This window comes from Panicum virgatum, chromosome 4N (assembly GCF_016808335.1).
Source record: "Panicum virgatum strain AP13 chromosome 4N, P.virgatum_v5, whole genome shotgun sequence".
NCBI lineage: Eukaryota > Viridiplantae > Streptophyta > Magnoliopsida > Poales > Poaceae > Panicum > Panicum virgatum.
Genome location: NC_053148.1, coordinates 2,468,691 through 2,485,691, shown reverse-complemented (window position 1 = coordinate 2,485,691; position 17,001 = coordinate 2,468,691). Strand labels below are relative to the sequence as shown.

The 17,001-nt window shown below is 44.4% G+C and overlaps 2 protein-coding genes across 3 annotated transcripts; both read left to right on the top strand.

Annotated features, from left to right (window-relative positions):
• The first annotated feature begins 4,101 nt into the window (after window positions 1-4,101).
• LOC120670410 (E3 ubiquitin-protein ligase RDUF2-like) lies at window positions 4,102-4,695 on the top strand. The gene has a single exon (XM_039950495.1). The coding sequence runs from the start codon at window positions 4,102-4,104 to the stop codon at window positions 4,693-4,695; it is 594 nt and encodes a 197-aa protein (XP_039806429.1).
• A 2,084-nt stretch (window positions 4,696-6,779) lies between these two features.
• LOC120670213 lies at window positions 6,780-15,152 on the top strand. 2 transcript variants are annotated; one of them, XM_039950277.1, is made up of 9 exons: window positions 6,780-6,908; window positions 7,011-7,117; window positions 13,246-13,345; window positions 13,455-13,514; window positions 13,778-13,840; window positions 13,932-14,132; window positions 14,198-14,300; window positions 14,381-14,598; window positions 14,719-15,152. In XM_039950277.1, the coding sequence occupies exons 2-9, from the start codon at window positions 7,011-7,013 to the stop codon at window positions 14,809-14,811; spliced, it is 945 nt and encodes a 314-aa protein (XP_039806211.1). In that variant the 5' UTR covers window positions 6,780-6,908; the 3' UTR covers window positions 14,812-15,152. The 2 variants fall into 2 exon arrangements, with proteins under 2 accessions (XP_039806211.1, XP_039806210.1); XM_039950276.1 differs by lacking the exons at window positions 6,780-6,908; window positions 7,011-7,117 and adding exons at window positions 11,715-11,876; window positions 11,968-12,074.
• Window positions 15,153-17,001: the final 1,849 nt, after the last annotated feature.

The window sequence follows — 17,001 nt, the reverse complement described above, 5'->3', positions numbered from 1 at the left end:
GAGCTTCATGCGCCTCTATCTTCGGCGATGATTGTCTACTGTGATAATGTCAGTGCTGTATACATGACAGCAAATCCAGTACATCATCGGCGCAGGAAGCATATAGAGATCGATATTCACTTCGTCCGCGACCAGGTGGCTTTGGGACAGGTTCGTGTGCTACGCGTTCCGTCGTCTCCCCAGTTCGCGGATATTATGACCAAAGGCTTGCCTGTACAGTTATTTACTGATTTTAGATCCAGTCTTTGCGTCCGGGATCCTCCCGCTCAGACTGCGGGGGGTATTAGAGATATGTATAGCTGACTTGCCTTGTACTCTAAGTCTACTTGACTTGCCTTGTACTCTAAGTCTACTTGACTCTTACTTGTACATCAAGCCGTATCGGCTATATATATGAAAGGTCGCCCCCACAATGAGTGTGTGGTGTTTCCCCCTCTCGCTATCTCTCTACAAAATCTCCGGCCTTTTCCTTGATGCTGCATAAAGCATCTTGCTTTGGCTACGCGCCCATGGCCTGCCCTCTTTCAGACTCTTACTCCAGAGTGTTCTCCGCATCTACATAATTATGACCTGGTGAGTGTCAGAGTGTCATCACTCATTAGAAAACCGATACGTTCCAAAGCACTAGTAACTAATATGACCAATTACCAATAGATCAACTAATAAAACAATTTGGAAATTTGCAGTGCTCAATCTTATCGTGTTGACCACGGTTATGCCATCAGCAGGTGGGAAGAAAGAACCTTCTATTTGGGAATCAAGAGGTGCTGCTCGCTGAAAATTCTTGACAGGAATCATCTCTGATATGCACACATAAGGAGTTTGTTAATGATACAAATATTACAAGAGATTTTTTATGGTGCTTGGAAGGAACTCAGGTTCCTCCATGTTGTTTTGAGTTCCGGTCCACCATTTTTGAGTTCCGGTCTACCATTTCTTTGGTTCCGGACCACCAATTTTTGGTTCCGGTCCACCACTTTGGTTCCTTCCAGTTGGTTCCTCTTTATTTATAACCATTAGATCATGACTAATGAACGTCTATCATTGATTCCAAGCACCGTAAAATATCTCTTATTACAACTGCAAAAATCAAAGGAACATTAAGGATAGGAAAATTATAAGGCGAAGCTGAATAAATTAACATGATTTAAGGGCATCTTATCAGCAGTTAGGGTAACTACTGATTGTGTAAGAATAAAACGTTTCCCCACAGTATATACAGCTACAACACCGGTAGACAAAAAATCACGACCTAAGTTAAACTAATTCTTGTAGAAGGATGTCCGCGGCCCGATTGGCAACGGCCTCTAAGCAGATGTTCGATCCACAACATTGGCAGTGGAAAGCACCTATGTTTTCCTGACAGATAACACAGAAAGAAAGAAAGGAAAAGAAATCTTCTCCATTAAAATAAATCTAATACACAGCCGGTTAATATCATGTCAACTAACCTAATTCATGGAGTGCCTAGTATATATGGCCAATGTTTTAACTCGCATAGATTGGTAAAAAGAAAGCACATCAATAACTATTTAGTGATTGTCAACTTGCGAGCAACTGACACTGAGCTACCATCTGGTGTGTTCAAATATCCAATGACCATGTTTTTTGTAAGATGATAACGCAAGTAACCATTGATAATTTCTCCTAGGACCTCACTAGGAACAAAATTCTAAGCAGAAGTGCAGAACCATGATGAAATTTAAGTACCTCTTGAGAAAGAGATGAATACACTAGCGCGACCCTCTCCTGAAATCAAATTTTGTTTCGGAGGACTTCGAAAATTAAAAACCATGTGAATACAGTTTATCAAAGGAGATCAATAGGATAGTTTTCAGTTCAGAACTTACCATTTATTACGACCAGAGTAACCTCAAGGTTTGGATATTGTTTTAGTAGCTGGCAGTCATCTACTCATGGATTACGGATAGATGGATTAGTTTTGTATAAACAAACAGGGTGACAGGTAAAAGCTGAAACGATGAACCCCAAATCTGAATCGGTCTGCATTCCGCAGTCACATCGAATCAGTGTCATCAGATGAGAAGATAAGAAATAATCCCTACCAAATAATAATTTTATCTTTCTTCATTCAAGCATCAATAAAAAGGGTATTTTTCTTAGAGTGAAATGTACGACGGTTATTCCACGTTCCCATCTAAATCACGATCTTCCAAAGTGCACATCAACATCCCTGAACTTATCCAGCATTTTCATCCAGACCTATGATCTTAAAAAATGTACATCTAGATCCATCAACTAATTCCACTACTACGCCGCTATCCTAACGATGGCATATGGGCTTATTTCACCTACGTGGACATGCCTCCGTGGCAAGCTGGTTGCCAGCTGCTCCACACGTCGCCACCAGCCCCACGTGCCCACGCCTGCTCACCCTAACCTGGCTCGCCAGTGTGGCCGTCGCCGCCGCCGGCCCGTCATCGCGCTGCGCTCGCCTGGTGCAACCACGCTCGCTCATCGCGCCGCCGGTACACCCATGCATGCACTCTCCGTCGGCCCAGCGCGCCCCTCCCCGGCTCGCCTGCCATGCCTCGCTCCACACGCATGCCATCCGCAATGGTGGGCCACCAGAGAGCTCATATCCCGCCTTCTCCACTGCCCCTCCCCCTCCTTTAGCGTGTGCATCGCAACAGGCTCGGCCCGCTCCACCGTTTCCCTAAGCTATAATCCTCTAAATTGCCTCTTACAAGAGTATCCACTATGGCCGCTGTTGTCTTTGCATGCCCGTGTGTTCGGGAACGGGCGCAGTGGGGCGGTAGCTGTGTGGTGAGCAGACGGGACTTGGCGGCGGCGGCAACCACACAGGCGAGACGGGGAGGGGCATGCGGGTCGCCGGCGAGCGCGGGTGCTCGGGGCGGAGGCGGCGGCACGGCGAGTGGGCATGGGCACGCGGCAGCGGCCGCACCGGGAAGGGCGAGCAGTCGCGCGTGGACACGTGGGGCAGGCGGCGGCGCGTGGAGCACCCGACAACCAGCTGGCCCCAGTAGTATGTCCACGTAGGCTAAATAAGCCCAATTGGCACCGTTTGGATGGTGGCGTAGCAGTAGGATTAATTAGTTAATGGACCTGGATGTGCATTTCGGAAGATCATGCATTTTACTCTTTTTCTTATTGTTTTTGTATGCAGAAATGAGAAATCATGTGTCTTGATAATGATTATTTAATTATTTTGCCTTTTTGCACCTATGGATTCACATTTCTTTCATCCATCATGTTATTTGTTCAGAGAGCTTCAATATTACACGGTTATTGCATATGCAGGCATACTGCTTCAAGGACACATTCAAGAAAGGAACCAAGTGTCATTGTACATGCTAGCTGTATATAATGAGACAAACTGTGAAGTCAACTTCAACTTTGGTCCATACGTTGAGTTCTTTTGCCTAAGATCCCATCAACTAGAGGTAGTAAACACCGAACAGGATTATGTTGAGGTTGGCTGGCCTGCTGTAGTTGCATCTGACTAGACAGTATTATATATGCTTGTGTTCTGACCAACTGGGTGATGAAGTTACTGTTGTGCTGTATATATCTTCGGTTGGAAATCTAATCTAGAGTCGACTAAAGTACGGCTTTTCTAGATCTGATCACATTTGGATTTCCTTCCCGTTTGGCTGGCTTGATCTGGTCTCATTTGACTTCGTTTTGTACAAATCCAGTGGGGGCATCGATTTAGTTGATTTGGTTTCCGCTAGGCTAGGCGCAACTGTGTTTACCCTACTGTAGCTTGCTTTCCTGCGTACAGTAGATCGCGCGTTTGACCAGAGATCCCGATCCCAGCTCGACCGGACTTTTCCACGTCGGTTTAATTTCCTGTTCGGTTTAGAGTTCCGAACGAACTCTTATCAAGTCTGTCTGTGAATAAATAAAGGGATGCGCAGGGAGCCGGGACAGGCAGGCAGCAGATCCATATATTCTCACCATCAGTCAGTCAGGTAACTGAGGTTGGCTCGTTCCTCTTCTTCGATTCGATCCGATCCCGATCGCCCTCCGCTAGCTAGATCGATCCAGGCAGCTTGCCATCTATCCATGTCTGCTTCTCCTCCGGTCATCAGTGGCCGGCGCAGGTTCCGCTGGGAGATGGATCAGGAACCTGCAGCTGCTTCCGATCCCGATCCCGATCCCAACGTGGTGGTGGATGCCAATGGCTTCCGCTTCCGCCGGGTGGTGACCCGCGTCGAGATGGTCGTGGAAGGCCGGGCGTACGAAGTGGAGACGACTGACTACGAGGAGCTCAGCGACGAGGAGTACTGCCGGAGGATGTACGCGCTCTTGAGCGACTACCGTGACTCGCTTCGTCGTGAACAACAAGGAGAAGTAGAGGTAGAAGACGACGCTTGCAGCCGCCGCGGCTGCAAGCGCGCTCGCCTCGCCGCCTCCGGCGACGCCGTCCGGGGCCTGCCGGAGGTCAGGAGGGCCGGCGGCGCGGCCGGGGTCCCGCCGGCCGAGTGCGCCGTCTGCCTGCAGCAGTTCGGAGCCGAGGACACGCTCAGGGCCATGCCCTGCGCCCACGCCTTCCATCAGGACTGCATCTTGAGATGGCTCCGGGTCAACCATGTCTGCCCTCTCTGTCGCCACGCACTGCCCACGCAGCAAGATGAAGAGGAAGAGGAAGATGACGACTCCGAGGATGACGATGACTCCGACGATGACGATGACGACGAAGACGACTAGCTAGTACGAGCAGCAAGCAGGAGATCGAGCACGCCAGAGCCAGAAGAGGCCGGCTACCTAGACGTGGCTGCAACTCTGTCCGAATTGAATCTATCAGAGCCCGGGGCTGTGCTTCTTCTATAGATAATAGATAGATACATGTTCTGTAACCTGAAAATAAATACTGTTGTCTGTTTAACTCGATCGCCTTCAGTATTGAAAGACTAAACAAGATGCAAAATTTCATCTTTATTTTTTTTTCTTGCTGCTCACGAGGCATTATATTGAAGGCGCCCATCATTGTCTTGTTTTATTGATATACGACATGTTACTATCAGTAACGACAAAGAGTGATGTATTTGCTAATCTCTGATGGCAAAGCGAGCTACTGTACATTATTCACTTAACAAGATAATATGCACTCCTAGCCTGTTAATGATGTGGAGCAGGACAATATTTCTTGTCAGTGCAATCAGTTTGATATAGTACCAAGTATGTATGGTCAAAACCACTCGAGTTGGTGCTTCGAGATCACAGATGTATTTCAGTACAGGATGAATATCAAATTGGTCAGTGATATGCCAACGAATTGGTCCATTAACAAAACTAGGCTTTCTCAATCCAGAGACTAGAGACTTATAAGAGCAGAGGAAGAAGAAATGAGAAGGGGAAAAAAAAGGCAAAGTTAACATAATGCGGATGGAATGGATAGGGATTTTTGCAGAGAAGTGATAGGACCAAACGCAGCTCATGTTCCCATTTCAAACACTGCTTATGGCCTTCCCGTACTGATTCAAGCATTTTAGTACTACTACGTTTGCATTTCAGTGGGACTAGATACAAGCGATCTGGATGGAGTCAACGAATAACATTTGACACTGGGTCGATCTAAGGCCCAGGGACAATAAGGAGAACTCGCAGGTCAAAATCTGCACAACTTTTTCCCTCCGCTTCCAGCTCTGTTGTCGCTCCCATCCCATCACATTTGGGCACAGCCTGCAAAAGAAACGATCAGTGATGATTCAAGAGCCAAAGTATCTGTTATATTATATAGTTCAGTACTTCATTTATTGCAAGTTCAAAGTATCAGGTGCATACGAGAGCATTGAGACCCAACATGTACAGCTGAATCTCATTGAATTCAACTCAGCTCTGATAATTAACAAAGTTGATCAATTAGAGCAGCACAAAAGATCGTTCTATTTCTGCATTAAAAAATTCAATCGAAACTGTTCTGCATCCCTCCTTCGATCCCTCTCGCCCCATCGTGTGGCTAATAGACAGAATCACAAGAGAATGTGATAAAATGAGCACCAAATTCAAATCTGATCACCCAATGAAATACTATTATTCTGGTAAACATAACTTATTCACTTGGACCCATCATGCTGTGCATAGTTTTTTTTTCTCAGGTAAAAACTTATCATAAACCAGCCTCCTTCCAGGAAGGTACAAATTAAATAATCAAGGTTCTGGACCTTGATTATCCGTTTAATGAGGATAACTCAATTACTCTCTCCGCAATATATGATAATTATATTGATAAGATGAGGGAGTATACGGCAAATTCAGAAAAATGGGAAAAATTCAATAGACTAGCCAAAATGATGATTAATCATTTGATCTCGACTGGCTTGACGAGAGTATTTCTTGATAAAATAAATAATAGAGAATTGATTGTTAATGAGTTTCACAACTACATAAGAATGCATTTTTGTAAATTTATTCTGTATTAAAGAATTGATCTCCTCAGGTTATGATGGCAAAGTGGACATAGTGAGTACGTTAAACATATGTTTAATATGGCTATTGAGCTAAAAAAAATTTGGTGTTCTCAGAGATGATGCACTAGGAAATTTATTATGAGCTCTTTGCTAGAATATCTTTGCCCGAATATCATGCTCAAAATAATGAAATTATTTTATTGACCGTCTTTCGGTCTCTCTGGCCTTTTTTCAACGTTGATAGCCATATACTGCTTGCATTTACAGTCCTATTTATTACAACACGAACTACGTCACACAGTAAGATGGACTGAGTTCCGGTTCTACACGTCAGTCTCAGGAGTAAGCGCGGTTGCTGTCCCTCGTCACCACCAGAATTACCGATACGGATTCCGTCATTCAGTCAGATCACGGCCGCGGGGACCCCGACGGCGACGAGAGGGGGAACCCAACCCCGCAGGCAGCAGGGCAGCGCAAATCTTCAATCTCGGGTCCCTGCTCCGCCCAAAGGTACGACTTTTCCAAGATTTCCGTGCTCAGTACCTCACGTCGATTTTGGTCATCGCGTTCCCTCAATTTCTTTGGGCGGTCGGCCGGGCTCGATTTGATCAGATGGCGGCGGCATGGGCGGTGTTGGTGGTGTTGCTGGCCGCAGCGCAGGCGGCTTCGGCGGCGCCGGCCACGGCGCCAGCGTTCCTCTGGGCGCCCAAGAACTACGGGTGGGTAACTCGTTCCGCTCATCTTTCCGTCACCAAGTGACATGAGATCCCCTGTTAGATGAGATGTTGAGATGGGTGGTGTTAATGTTTGGGGGTTCCGGCTGCTCTGCTTCATTTAGAAAGTAGAGACCTTTATGGCTTGGTATACAATGCTTTGTCTTACACGTGAAGCTTTTCCTAATCTTTGTTCGAGTATAGTTTCTTCATTTGCAGTTTGTTCAATGTCGCCTGCCTTGTTAAATAAGTATATACTATATAACATGGCACAATCAATGTGATAATTAACTTGTATGTCTATGGCTCTACTTTGTGTGCTTAAACTTTGACTGTCAGCTTCCATGCTGTAGGAAGAACATAGCACATCTTACTGCAAGGAAATAGCAGTTTAATGCAGCTTAATTTGTGCATTTTTTACATTTTATTTTTTTTAAATGCATGTTCGTCCAACATACTGTTGAAAATTCAAGACTCCGACTTAAGGCCTAGGGAATTCGTAAGTCCGATGATCCTTTGAGAAGTTGGAAAACTAATGGCAAATTTGTCTTTGATGTGGTGCATTGAACATTGTGGCATACTATAGCTTGTGCTCGAAACTATTACATGCCCTTAATTTGTGGAGTACAGTACTAAGCCTGGGGTTACTTTTGGCTCTTACTATTTTTGGACCATCTCAGCTCTCTAATTGCAATGAAACTTGAAGCTGCGAGTTCAATTAAATAAAACAATGAAACCACCCCACCACTACAAAAGAGCTATTCAATCTTAGGCACTCCTCTCTCAGGGTATCAGTTGAGAGGGCCTTTGGTGCACTTAAGGGTCGGTTCAGAATTATTGACAACAAATCTTTCCACAAGTACAAAAGTCAAGTTAAGCTTATACTGGCTTGCTGCATTCTGCACAATTGGATCATTGGGTTTGGCCTAGATGAGATTGTACCAGTAGATGAAGGTTTTCATGGTGACCTGCCTGAGGATGATGAGGGAGAGGTGCCTCTAGACTCACCTACCATGGTGACTCTTAGGGATGAGATTTGCAATGCTATGTGGGCTGCTAGGGGGGACATCTAGAACTTGATTTACTTGTATGTCATGGATGTGTAAATAATTTGGTAGACCCTGGATATGGAACTAATGTGTGGTGGATTGTTGATGTAGTCTTACAATGCTATGTCTGAGACCATGTTGCAATTTGGTTATTTGTGCTTCATTGCTTGTGTACCTTTTACGGTGGTTATTTGTGCTTCATTGCTTGTGTACCTTTTACAGTGGTTATTTGTGCTTCATTGCTTCTGTACCTTTTACAATGGTAGGATGGCTGCTAGTAATGGTGATGTCGATGCTGCGTTTGTACCTGCTGCTACCTTGATGCAAGGTGCAGCGGCACTTGGTCAGCCAGCACAACCTGCTTTGTTTGACCTGGATGGGGGACCACCTAATGGTGAGCCTGCAGTTGCTGTAGGACAGTAAGGACCCATGAGGTGGAATAACAACACTTCTGGTTTTGTCCTAATGAGGATGGCCCAGATTGTGTCTGAGGGGTCTAGGACTGACAAGACATACAAAGATAAGGATGTCAATGCTGTAGCTAAGGCTCTTAGGGACTACAGTGGGGTGGCTGTTAGTCCAACTCAGGTGTACAATCATCTGAGAAAGTGGAAACAAAAGTGGGCTAAGGTAGCCAAGTTGAAGGACCTTAGTGGGGCAACATTTGAGGTACTAGGCATATGATGAAACTATTTTTCATGACGGTCATCGAACCGTGAATAACATCCATGCCCAAGTAACTTGTCAGGATCTGGGCATATGAATACTTGGGGCGTGTTTGATTGCTGGGCTGGATGTTGGTCACTGCTCTCATGGCCTTCATGACTGTACAGATTGCCTACCTTTTTAGGTCCCTTATGCTCCAAGTTAATAGACTAAATGAAAAGGCAAATTGAATCTGAGGCAAATCATTACTGTCCTTACTACCTTTCTCATAATCTCATATCACATCATCTAATGTCCTTACTACTTTTCTGTGTTGGTTGCTTCTGTCTGCTGGTGCTCCTTCTGTTAATTATGTTCGGTTGATGATAACTGTGTGATGATGAAAACTGGTGTTGGTCAACTCTAACTCCAACTCAATGTTGTTATTTTGAAATGGCCGATGATGTTGGGTAATTATCTGAGGCCTATTATTTCAGACCTGATCATATGAACTTTGCTATTTTCATGTGTTGCTGTTGAAATATGTTGAGTTGTGAATCCATGGGCCATGCTGGATTGGCTGGAATCAAACATCATCTCGTTTTGGTAGTTGATGGTAGTTGGGGTTGGGCCAGGCTGCTGGCTGTGAATCAAACACAGAAAAGTAATAATCTAGCCCAAATGCTACATGCAAATCAAATAAGTGCACTTGTGCACCGCAGGCCGGGCCGTGGCTGGCCTGGGCCTGGCTCGCTGGCCAGGCCTTGCACAGTCTTGATATCAAACACGCCCAGAGGCTCCGCAATGTTTCCGAATGGATGCGTTGGGACTTGGGACGAACGCAACAGGGAGGGACACGGCCCGGGTACCCACTGTCGCGCCACCGCAAGCTCTTGAGACTTGACGACGTTTCGGACATATAAACCTGGCTTGGAATTCGCCGTGGTGGTGTGGTGGACGAAAATTTGATGGTGGAAAAAAGACTCTCCGCGCAGAGGCTCCGTTCTTTTGTCGGTCCGGCTGCGGCGCGTTGCGGTGCCGGCTTCCGCACCATCAGCGGGCCTTGCGTGGGTCACCTGCTGCGCCGTTACCTGGCTGACGGCAGCCGCACCGAGCCACATGGAGGGCTGGGATCGAACAGAGCTAGAGGCCGTGTCAGATTTATTATTGACAAACGGGTCCCACATGTCAGGACTGTGTCACGACGGACCAGGAAACCCTAGACCTAGGTCCGCCTAGGGATGGCAACGGGTAAATACTCGTCGGGTATTGCCATTCCATACCCGGACCCGCGAACAAAAATAATACCCGCTAGAATACCCATACCCGCTCACGGGTATGAAATTTTACCCATACCCGTACCCGCGTGGGTAAAAAAACCCGGGTAACCCATATCCGATTAACTACTCACAACACACATGTTTAAATAGCACAAATTTAATAAACAATGGCATAATTAAAATAACAAATCACTAAATGTGAATAAATAAATTGAAGAAAATAATAAATGACATAAAAACATGAAAGTTGACCATATTTTAGCCCAATATACACTCATGTTTGCTTAATTATGTAGAATAAATGTATGGTTGAGCCGGATATAAATTACCCATGGGTACGCGGGTATGGGTAGTATGCACCCATACCCGCACCCGCGTACCCGACGGGTATAAGATTGTGCCCATTAACGTACCCACGGGTGGAGAAGTCATTCCATACCCGCCTTTATATCGGGTAAAACCCGTCGGGTACTCGGATTTCGGGTAACCATTGCCATCTCTAGATCCGCCCCTTATAGTGCTAATGTAGATAGAAGAGGATAGTTGGAAAAGTGGAGGAACAGCGAATATGCAAGACTTTTAGACAATAAGTTGGAGATGGTCTTAAAGAGTGATCTTGAGACCTAGATAATATCCTAGCCAAGTTTAGAGATCTGCATTCCTAGTTTACTAAGTTTGGGATCTAAGTGACACACTGCCAGCTCCGAGAATTGGTAGCTTATGCATTTTACTCTTTCTTTACCGTGCGCTTCTCTTACAATTTGAAATAAATGGAGTACAAGACATAAAATATATAGGTTAATTTTGGTTTTTCTCGAAAAATATTTTGTAGTGTATCTATTTAATATTTTTTCTTTTTTTATTTATCACATTTTATTTTAGAAATAAACTAGCAGATGACAAAATATTCCATAACAGAGGTAAGTATATCATAAATGTTGATAGGCCGAAGTTAAAAATATTTTGACATGGAAATGAAATCTTTGGGGTAAAAGGGAGTGTGGCATCGTATTTTTCTAAAAACAACAAGTTATACTTAGGGGGCGTTTGGTTTCCTTCAGATTATATTATCCGGGAGCTAGAATCTGCATAGTGTACCAAACGCCCCGGATTCTCTTGTCTTGATAACGTGCCGCAAGACACTATGGCCCTGTTTAGATCCGATGTGGTGTAAACACAAAAAAAATTTGCAAAGGAATCTAGGTAATTTAAAGTACTAAATGAAGTCTATTTGCAAAACTTTTTGCACAGATGAGTTGTAAATCACGAGACGAATCTAATGATGTTAATTAATCCATGATTAATTAATAATTAGCGGATGGTACTGTAGCACCACTGTTGCAAACATGGATTAAGTAGGCTCATTAGAATCGTCTCGCGATTTACAGTCTATCCATGAAAAAAATTTTGTAAATAGACTTCATTTAGTATTTCAAATTAGTAAAATTCCTTCGCAAAATTTTTTGTTTACGGCTTTTTTCGTTAAGCGGAACTAAACAGGGCCTATCTCCCGTTATCAACCTCCCGTTAGATTTTATAGGGTAACGTGCCACTTTTCAGATTATATAATCCGAAGGGAACCAAACAGCCCCTTATTCAACTTGCTAGCCATCTGCAGCGGCCTCTGCTCAGACTGAGTTCCAGGCCCACACGTCAGCCTCACCCTCACGAGTAAAAAGCGCGGTTGCTGTCCCTCGTCACCACCAGAATTAGCGATACGGATTCCGTTATTCAGAAATCACGGCCGCGGCGACCCCGGACCCAATCTCGGATCCCTGCTCCGCCCAAAAGGTAAGATCTCCGTGCGCAGTACCCCCACCTCGATTTTGGCCATCCGGTTTCCTCATTTCTTTGGGCGGTCGGCCGGAATCGATTCGATCAGATGGCGGCGGCATGGGCGGCGCTGGCGGTGTTGCTGGCCGCAGCTCAGGTGGCTTCGGCGGCGCCGGTCACGGCGCCAGCGTTCCTCTGGGCGCCCAAGAATTACGGGTGGGTAACTCGTTCCGCTCATCTCTCCGTCACTAATAAGTGCCATGAGATCCCCTGCTAGATGAGGTATTGAGATGGGTGGTGTCAATGTTGGGGTTCCGGCGGCTGCTCTGCTTCATTTAGAAAGTAGAGACCTTTATGGTTTGGTATACAATGCGTTGTCTTACACATGATTTTTTTCCCTGATCTTTGTTTGAGTATAGTTTCTTCATTGCAGTTTGTTCAGTGTCGCCTTGTTAAATATAAGTAGTATATACCATGGCTCAATCATGAATCAATGTGATAATTAGCTTGTGTGTTTAAGGCTCCACTTTGTGTGCTTAAACTTTGTCTGTCGGCTCCCGTGCTGTAGAAATAACATAGCACATCTTACAGGAGGAAATAGCAGCTTAGTGCAGCTTGATCTTTGCATTCCAATGTTATATTTACATCAGACGATTTTTTACATTTACTTTTTAAAATGATGTTCGTCCAACATACCGTTGAAAATTCAAGACTCTTGACATACAGGCCTAGGGAATTCATAAATTCGATGACCCTTTGAAAAATGAAAAGTGGGAAAACTAATGGTAAAATTGTCTTTGATGTCACGCAGTGAACATCGTGGCATACTGTAGCTTGTGCTCAAAACTATTGATGCTGCAGTACTAAAGCCTGGGGTTACTTTTGGCTCTTATTATTTGGGACCGTATCTGCTCTCTAATTGCAATGATTCCCAATGAAATTTGAAGCTGTGAGTTCAATTAAACAAAACAATGAAGGCTCAGCACTCTGGAGTTTCTTTTATCAGATTACATTACATTCATGCAGCAATACATTGTGACCAATGACCATTACTCAACCTAGCTGCCTAGGACCTAGGTTATGTTTTGCACTTGGACTCTTATGCACATGATGGATGCCATACTTTTCTTCCCAGTACGCTGATGTTCCAAATTAGCCATCAGTCTTATAAATTGACCTGAGTTCAGTTACATGCTGACTAGATCCAGTGATACCCTGCTTTAATTTGGTGTCTTATCAGTTCACATAATTGCTGACTCGAACCTAACTTATTAACTAATCTTAAATATTTCTTGTACCTTCAAATGATTATTTTTGGAAGCACAACTGCACATGTCAGTTCACTACTCTAGAATTTACTTACATTCCATCGACCTTTTTCTTCCAGCCGTTCTGATGATACTAAGGAAGTAGTCCACTATCAGACTGTATCTTCAAAGAGTTTGGCTAAATCTGTTCTTGCAGAAGGTGGCTGGTCAAACTTTATTGTAAGTATTCCCATTGGCGAAACTTTAGCTCACACGCAATTTCTAAATTATCAGCTCTTGCATCGAAACAAGTTAAATTAGTTCCCTGATGTCTTGATTTTATTCTTAGTGTTCAAGGGAGGCTGCTCAGAGGAATGTTGATGTTGCCGTTATTTTTATTGGCTCAACGGTACTTATTCAAACTCATTTACTATTTACTGGTTTGATAATCTGCTTTTGCGAGTATTATTTGATTTAAATGCTTTTTAAAACTGGCTTGTGCATAAATTTGAAAATTAAAAGCCAATATTTCTAATAAATAGTGTTTGTTGATTCCATAAAGCTCTAGAACTAGTAAATTATCCACCTTTACATCTATATTGTGAAGTTATTACTAAGGCAGCCATTGCTGCTGTTGTCACTGACCATTGACTAGTTCTTTTTTCCCCATAGCTACAATCAGCAGACATATCTAAAGATAACCAAGTTGATCCAGCTTTAGCAGATAGATTGAAGGTAATCATAGATACTCGTTTTCTCTCTCTCTCAGTTTGTTTGACTGGAGCACCACATTTTCAATTGCTTATAATCACTATGCTTCTACCAGCTCTCCTTCACAAGTTCAAATTTTTCCATGGCATTCCCCTATGTTTCCACATCAGATGATGAGAAATTGGAGAGCTCATTGCTATCTGGCTTTGCTGCGAACTGTAACAGTGGTTTTGAAAGAAACGATATTACCTACACAGACAAGTGTACTGTAAGTGGTCAAGATCTGTACAAATATCCAAACATGGATGCTATCAATGTAAGTTGTTATATTTTTTTTCTAGTTTTGCTTCTGTTCTATATTTTCTCATACATATGTTGCAGGACTTGGTAGTGTCAGGGAGAGCGAACCCGTTTGGACGGACTGGTCTAATTGTCTTCTGTAGTGGTGGTTTCCAGAGATTAGGACGCCTTGTGAAATCTGAAGGTTAGGTTAAAGACTCCTAGTACTATTCTTTCACGTTCAGTTGTAATGCTGAAAGCTATATTTTTACAATGGCATGGCAGGAGAGTTGCTTGCCCAGCTGGTTGAGTTACTGGAGCACTCGGGGGCTAAATACACGATTCTCTATGCTTCTCAACCATCTGGTTTACTGGAGAGCCCTTCCAGCTTGCCACTAAGTAGGCATCTTGCAGAGAAGAAGATTAATGATACAAAAGCTGGCCAGAGCAAATGTGATGGGGAGTGCCTAGTCAAATCAAGTCTTCTGGAAGGAGCTTTTGTTGTAAGCTGTTAATTGTACTCTGTTCCATTACTTGTTAGCTTTATTCTGAAAGCAGGCTCACTTGTAGAATAATCATTGAATACTTGCATTATTTTCTCACACTTGTCTACTATGTCACAGGGGATAGTGCTTCTTATCATCTTGATATCGGGACTCATGTGCATGATGGGAATCGACACACCCTCGAGGTTTGAAGTTCCCCAGGAATCTTGATCTCACTTTTCTGGACACGGGAGCTCGATGAGCTCTAAGCAGCACGACGGAACGGCGTCCATTGGTCCACTGGCCTTGTATATTTTTCTGAGCCAACTGTTACTTCCAGTTTGCTCAATTTTGGTGTAATATTACTTCCCTCGTGTCTATGGAGATCAAGCTGAGCTATCGCAAACAATGTATAAAACATATACATGCTCGAGGCTTGTGTTGCACCAGACATAGCATTTGCCTCCAGTATGTTTCCTGTGAATAACCTGAAATTCAGGTGTAACCAATAAGACGGCACTGTGCATGGACCATGGAATAAAGTCGTAATCTTGTTAGTTGTCAAAAAAAAATCGAAATCTTTTTATGTATCTGATCAGATATCACTGTAAGTAAACGATCTGTCGCGTTATTTACATCTTGTGGCTCATCTGAAAATTGGTATCCCTGCCATCAACATCTATAGCCTGAGACTCTTGGGCTGCAATGCATTCATGTGAAATGAAGGGCAGAGGTCGATTGACAGCGATAATCTCCTCGGTCCTTATACACCCGACGAAGACGCCTGTACATTTTCTGGGCAGTTACTGTTCATTTTCTGGGCAGTTACTGTTCATGATCTTTGCGCGTGTGGGACCCCCACGTTGTTCCGTTACTTGCCAATGAATCAACAGGTGCCGCTAGAGACCATTTCCGTCGACGTACTACTTATTGGGTGATTAGGTATATGCCCGTGCGTTGCTACGGGGTGACAACTGACAATATTTTGCTGTTGTCACCTCGTCACCAACTTAAGGGAAAAATTAGCTGATGGACACTCAAAAATGGTGGTTTTTGCTACAGACCATCAAAAATAGATGTCTTTGCCCAAAGACACCGTATAAACATGGTAATTGGCTGTAAAACACTGCGGTCATTATTCTATTCAATTTTATTTACCTGCTATCGGAACTTACCATTCTACCCTTGGCTCTTACTATCTTCTTTCCCAACTGAACGCTTCGTTGCCCAAGGCCCAGGCCATTACGTTTTCTCACCTGCCCTCGACGAGCTCTCCCACGGCTGCTGTGCGCACGGCTGCCGCTCACGCCATGGCCGAAGCGTTGCCGCGATCACCATGGGCCCGGCGAGCAGCCATCTTAGATGGATGCGCAACTGCTGCAAAGGGCGAAAATCACGGCCAGCAACCAGATGCGAGGCGCAGCCGCTGCAAAGGGCGAATCTGCGGGCTGCAACCAGTTGCAACGACGGGGACATTCAGCGTGGACGTACTACTTACTTATTGGGTGATTATGACACGGGTATAAAAGCAGCTTTTAATTGTAGCTTTCACTTCACCCTGTGAGGTTACTGTCAGGGCAACCTTATCGCGCAAGTGGGCAAGTGGCCATCACTTGACTGAGTCTCAGGGATCAGGATCGGGGCAACCTGATCTGCTTCTGATGATGAGGTTGTATATTTCTGAGCCGAGTCTTTCTCTGGGGTCAATTTGTCCTTTATGCCGTGACCCCAGGGTCCGTCTGCCTTGGCTTAGCACCGAAGCAGCACTGGAAATTTGTGGCCCTCCATATATAAATTTTACCACTTTATTTTTGGGTGTGGGTGTGGGTGTGGGTTTGTTTAACCTTTATTTACTTGTAAAGAGACTAAAGGCCTGTAAGTAGGATGTGAGTTCAGTGTAAATGAAACATAAGTTGCAGAATATGTCGAGCTAATAATGAGTGATCGAGGTGAACACTAGTAATACAAGTACAAACCGCAAGGTAGCTGCCAGAGACTTGGCATTTCATCAGCAGTGAGATGAAAGCTTGAACCTTGAAAGAAAGAAAATCTTCTCTTGCTCTTTCTGTCAGCACTTTATGTTGCACTTTCCTTGCTGTATCTGCAACTTTTTCCCTGATTGCTGCGGCTGTATCTGTTGACCAAGAACATGGTTCCCCATACCGGTGCAACTGCCACTTGTTCAATACGTAGTAGGTACAGGTACTCGATCGTCTGGCACACGCCAATAGATCTACTCCTACTGTATGAGCCCATCGTCGTCGTCCATGCATGCTTGCTACTATCTAGCAGTATATGTTCGTAGTTTGGTTGATTGATTGATTGATTGACGCTGGCAATCCGGTCTGAAAATGACAGAGAGATGAAAGCAAATTTGTCCAGGGCAATCAGCTAGCAGCATGGATGGATGCTCTCTAGATT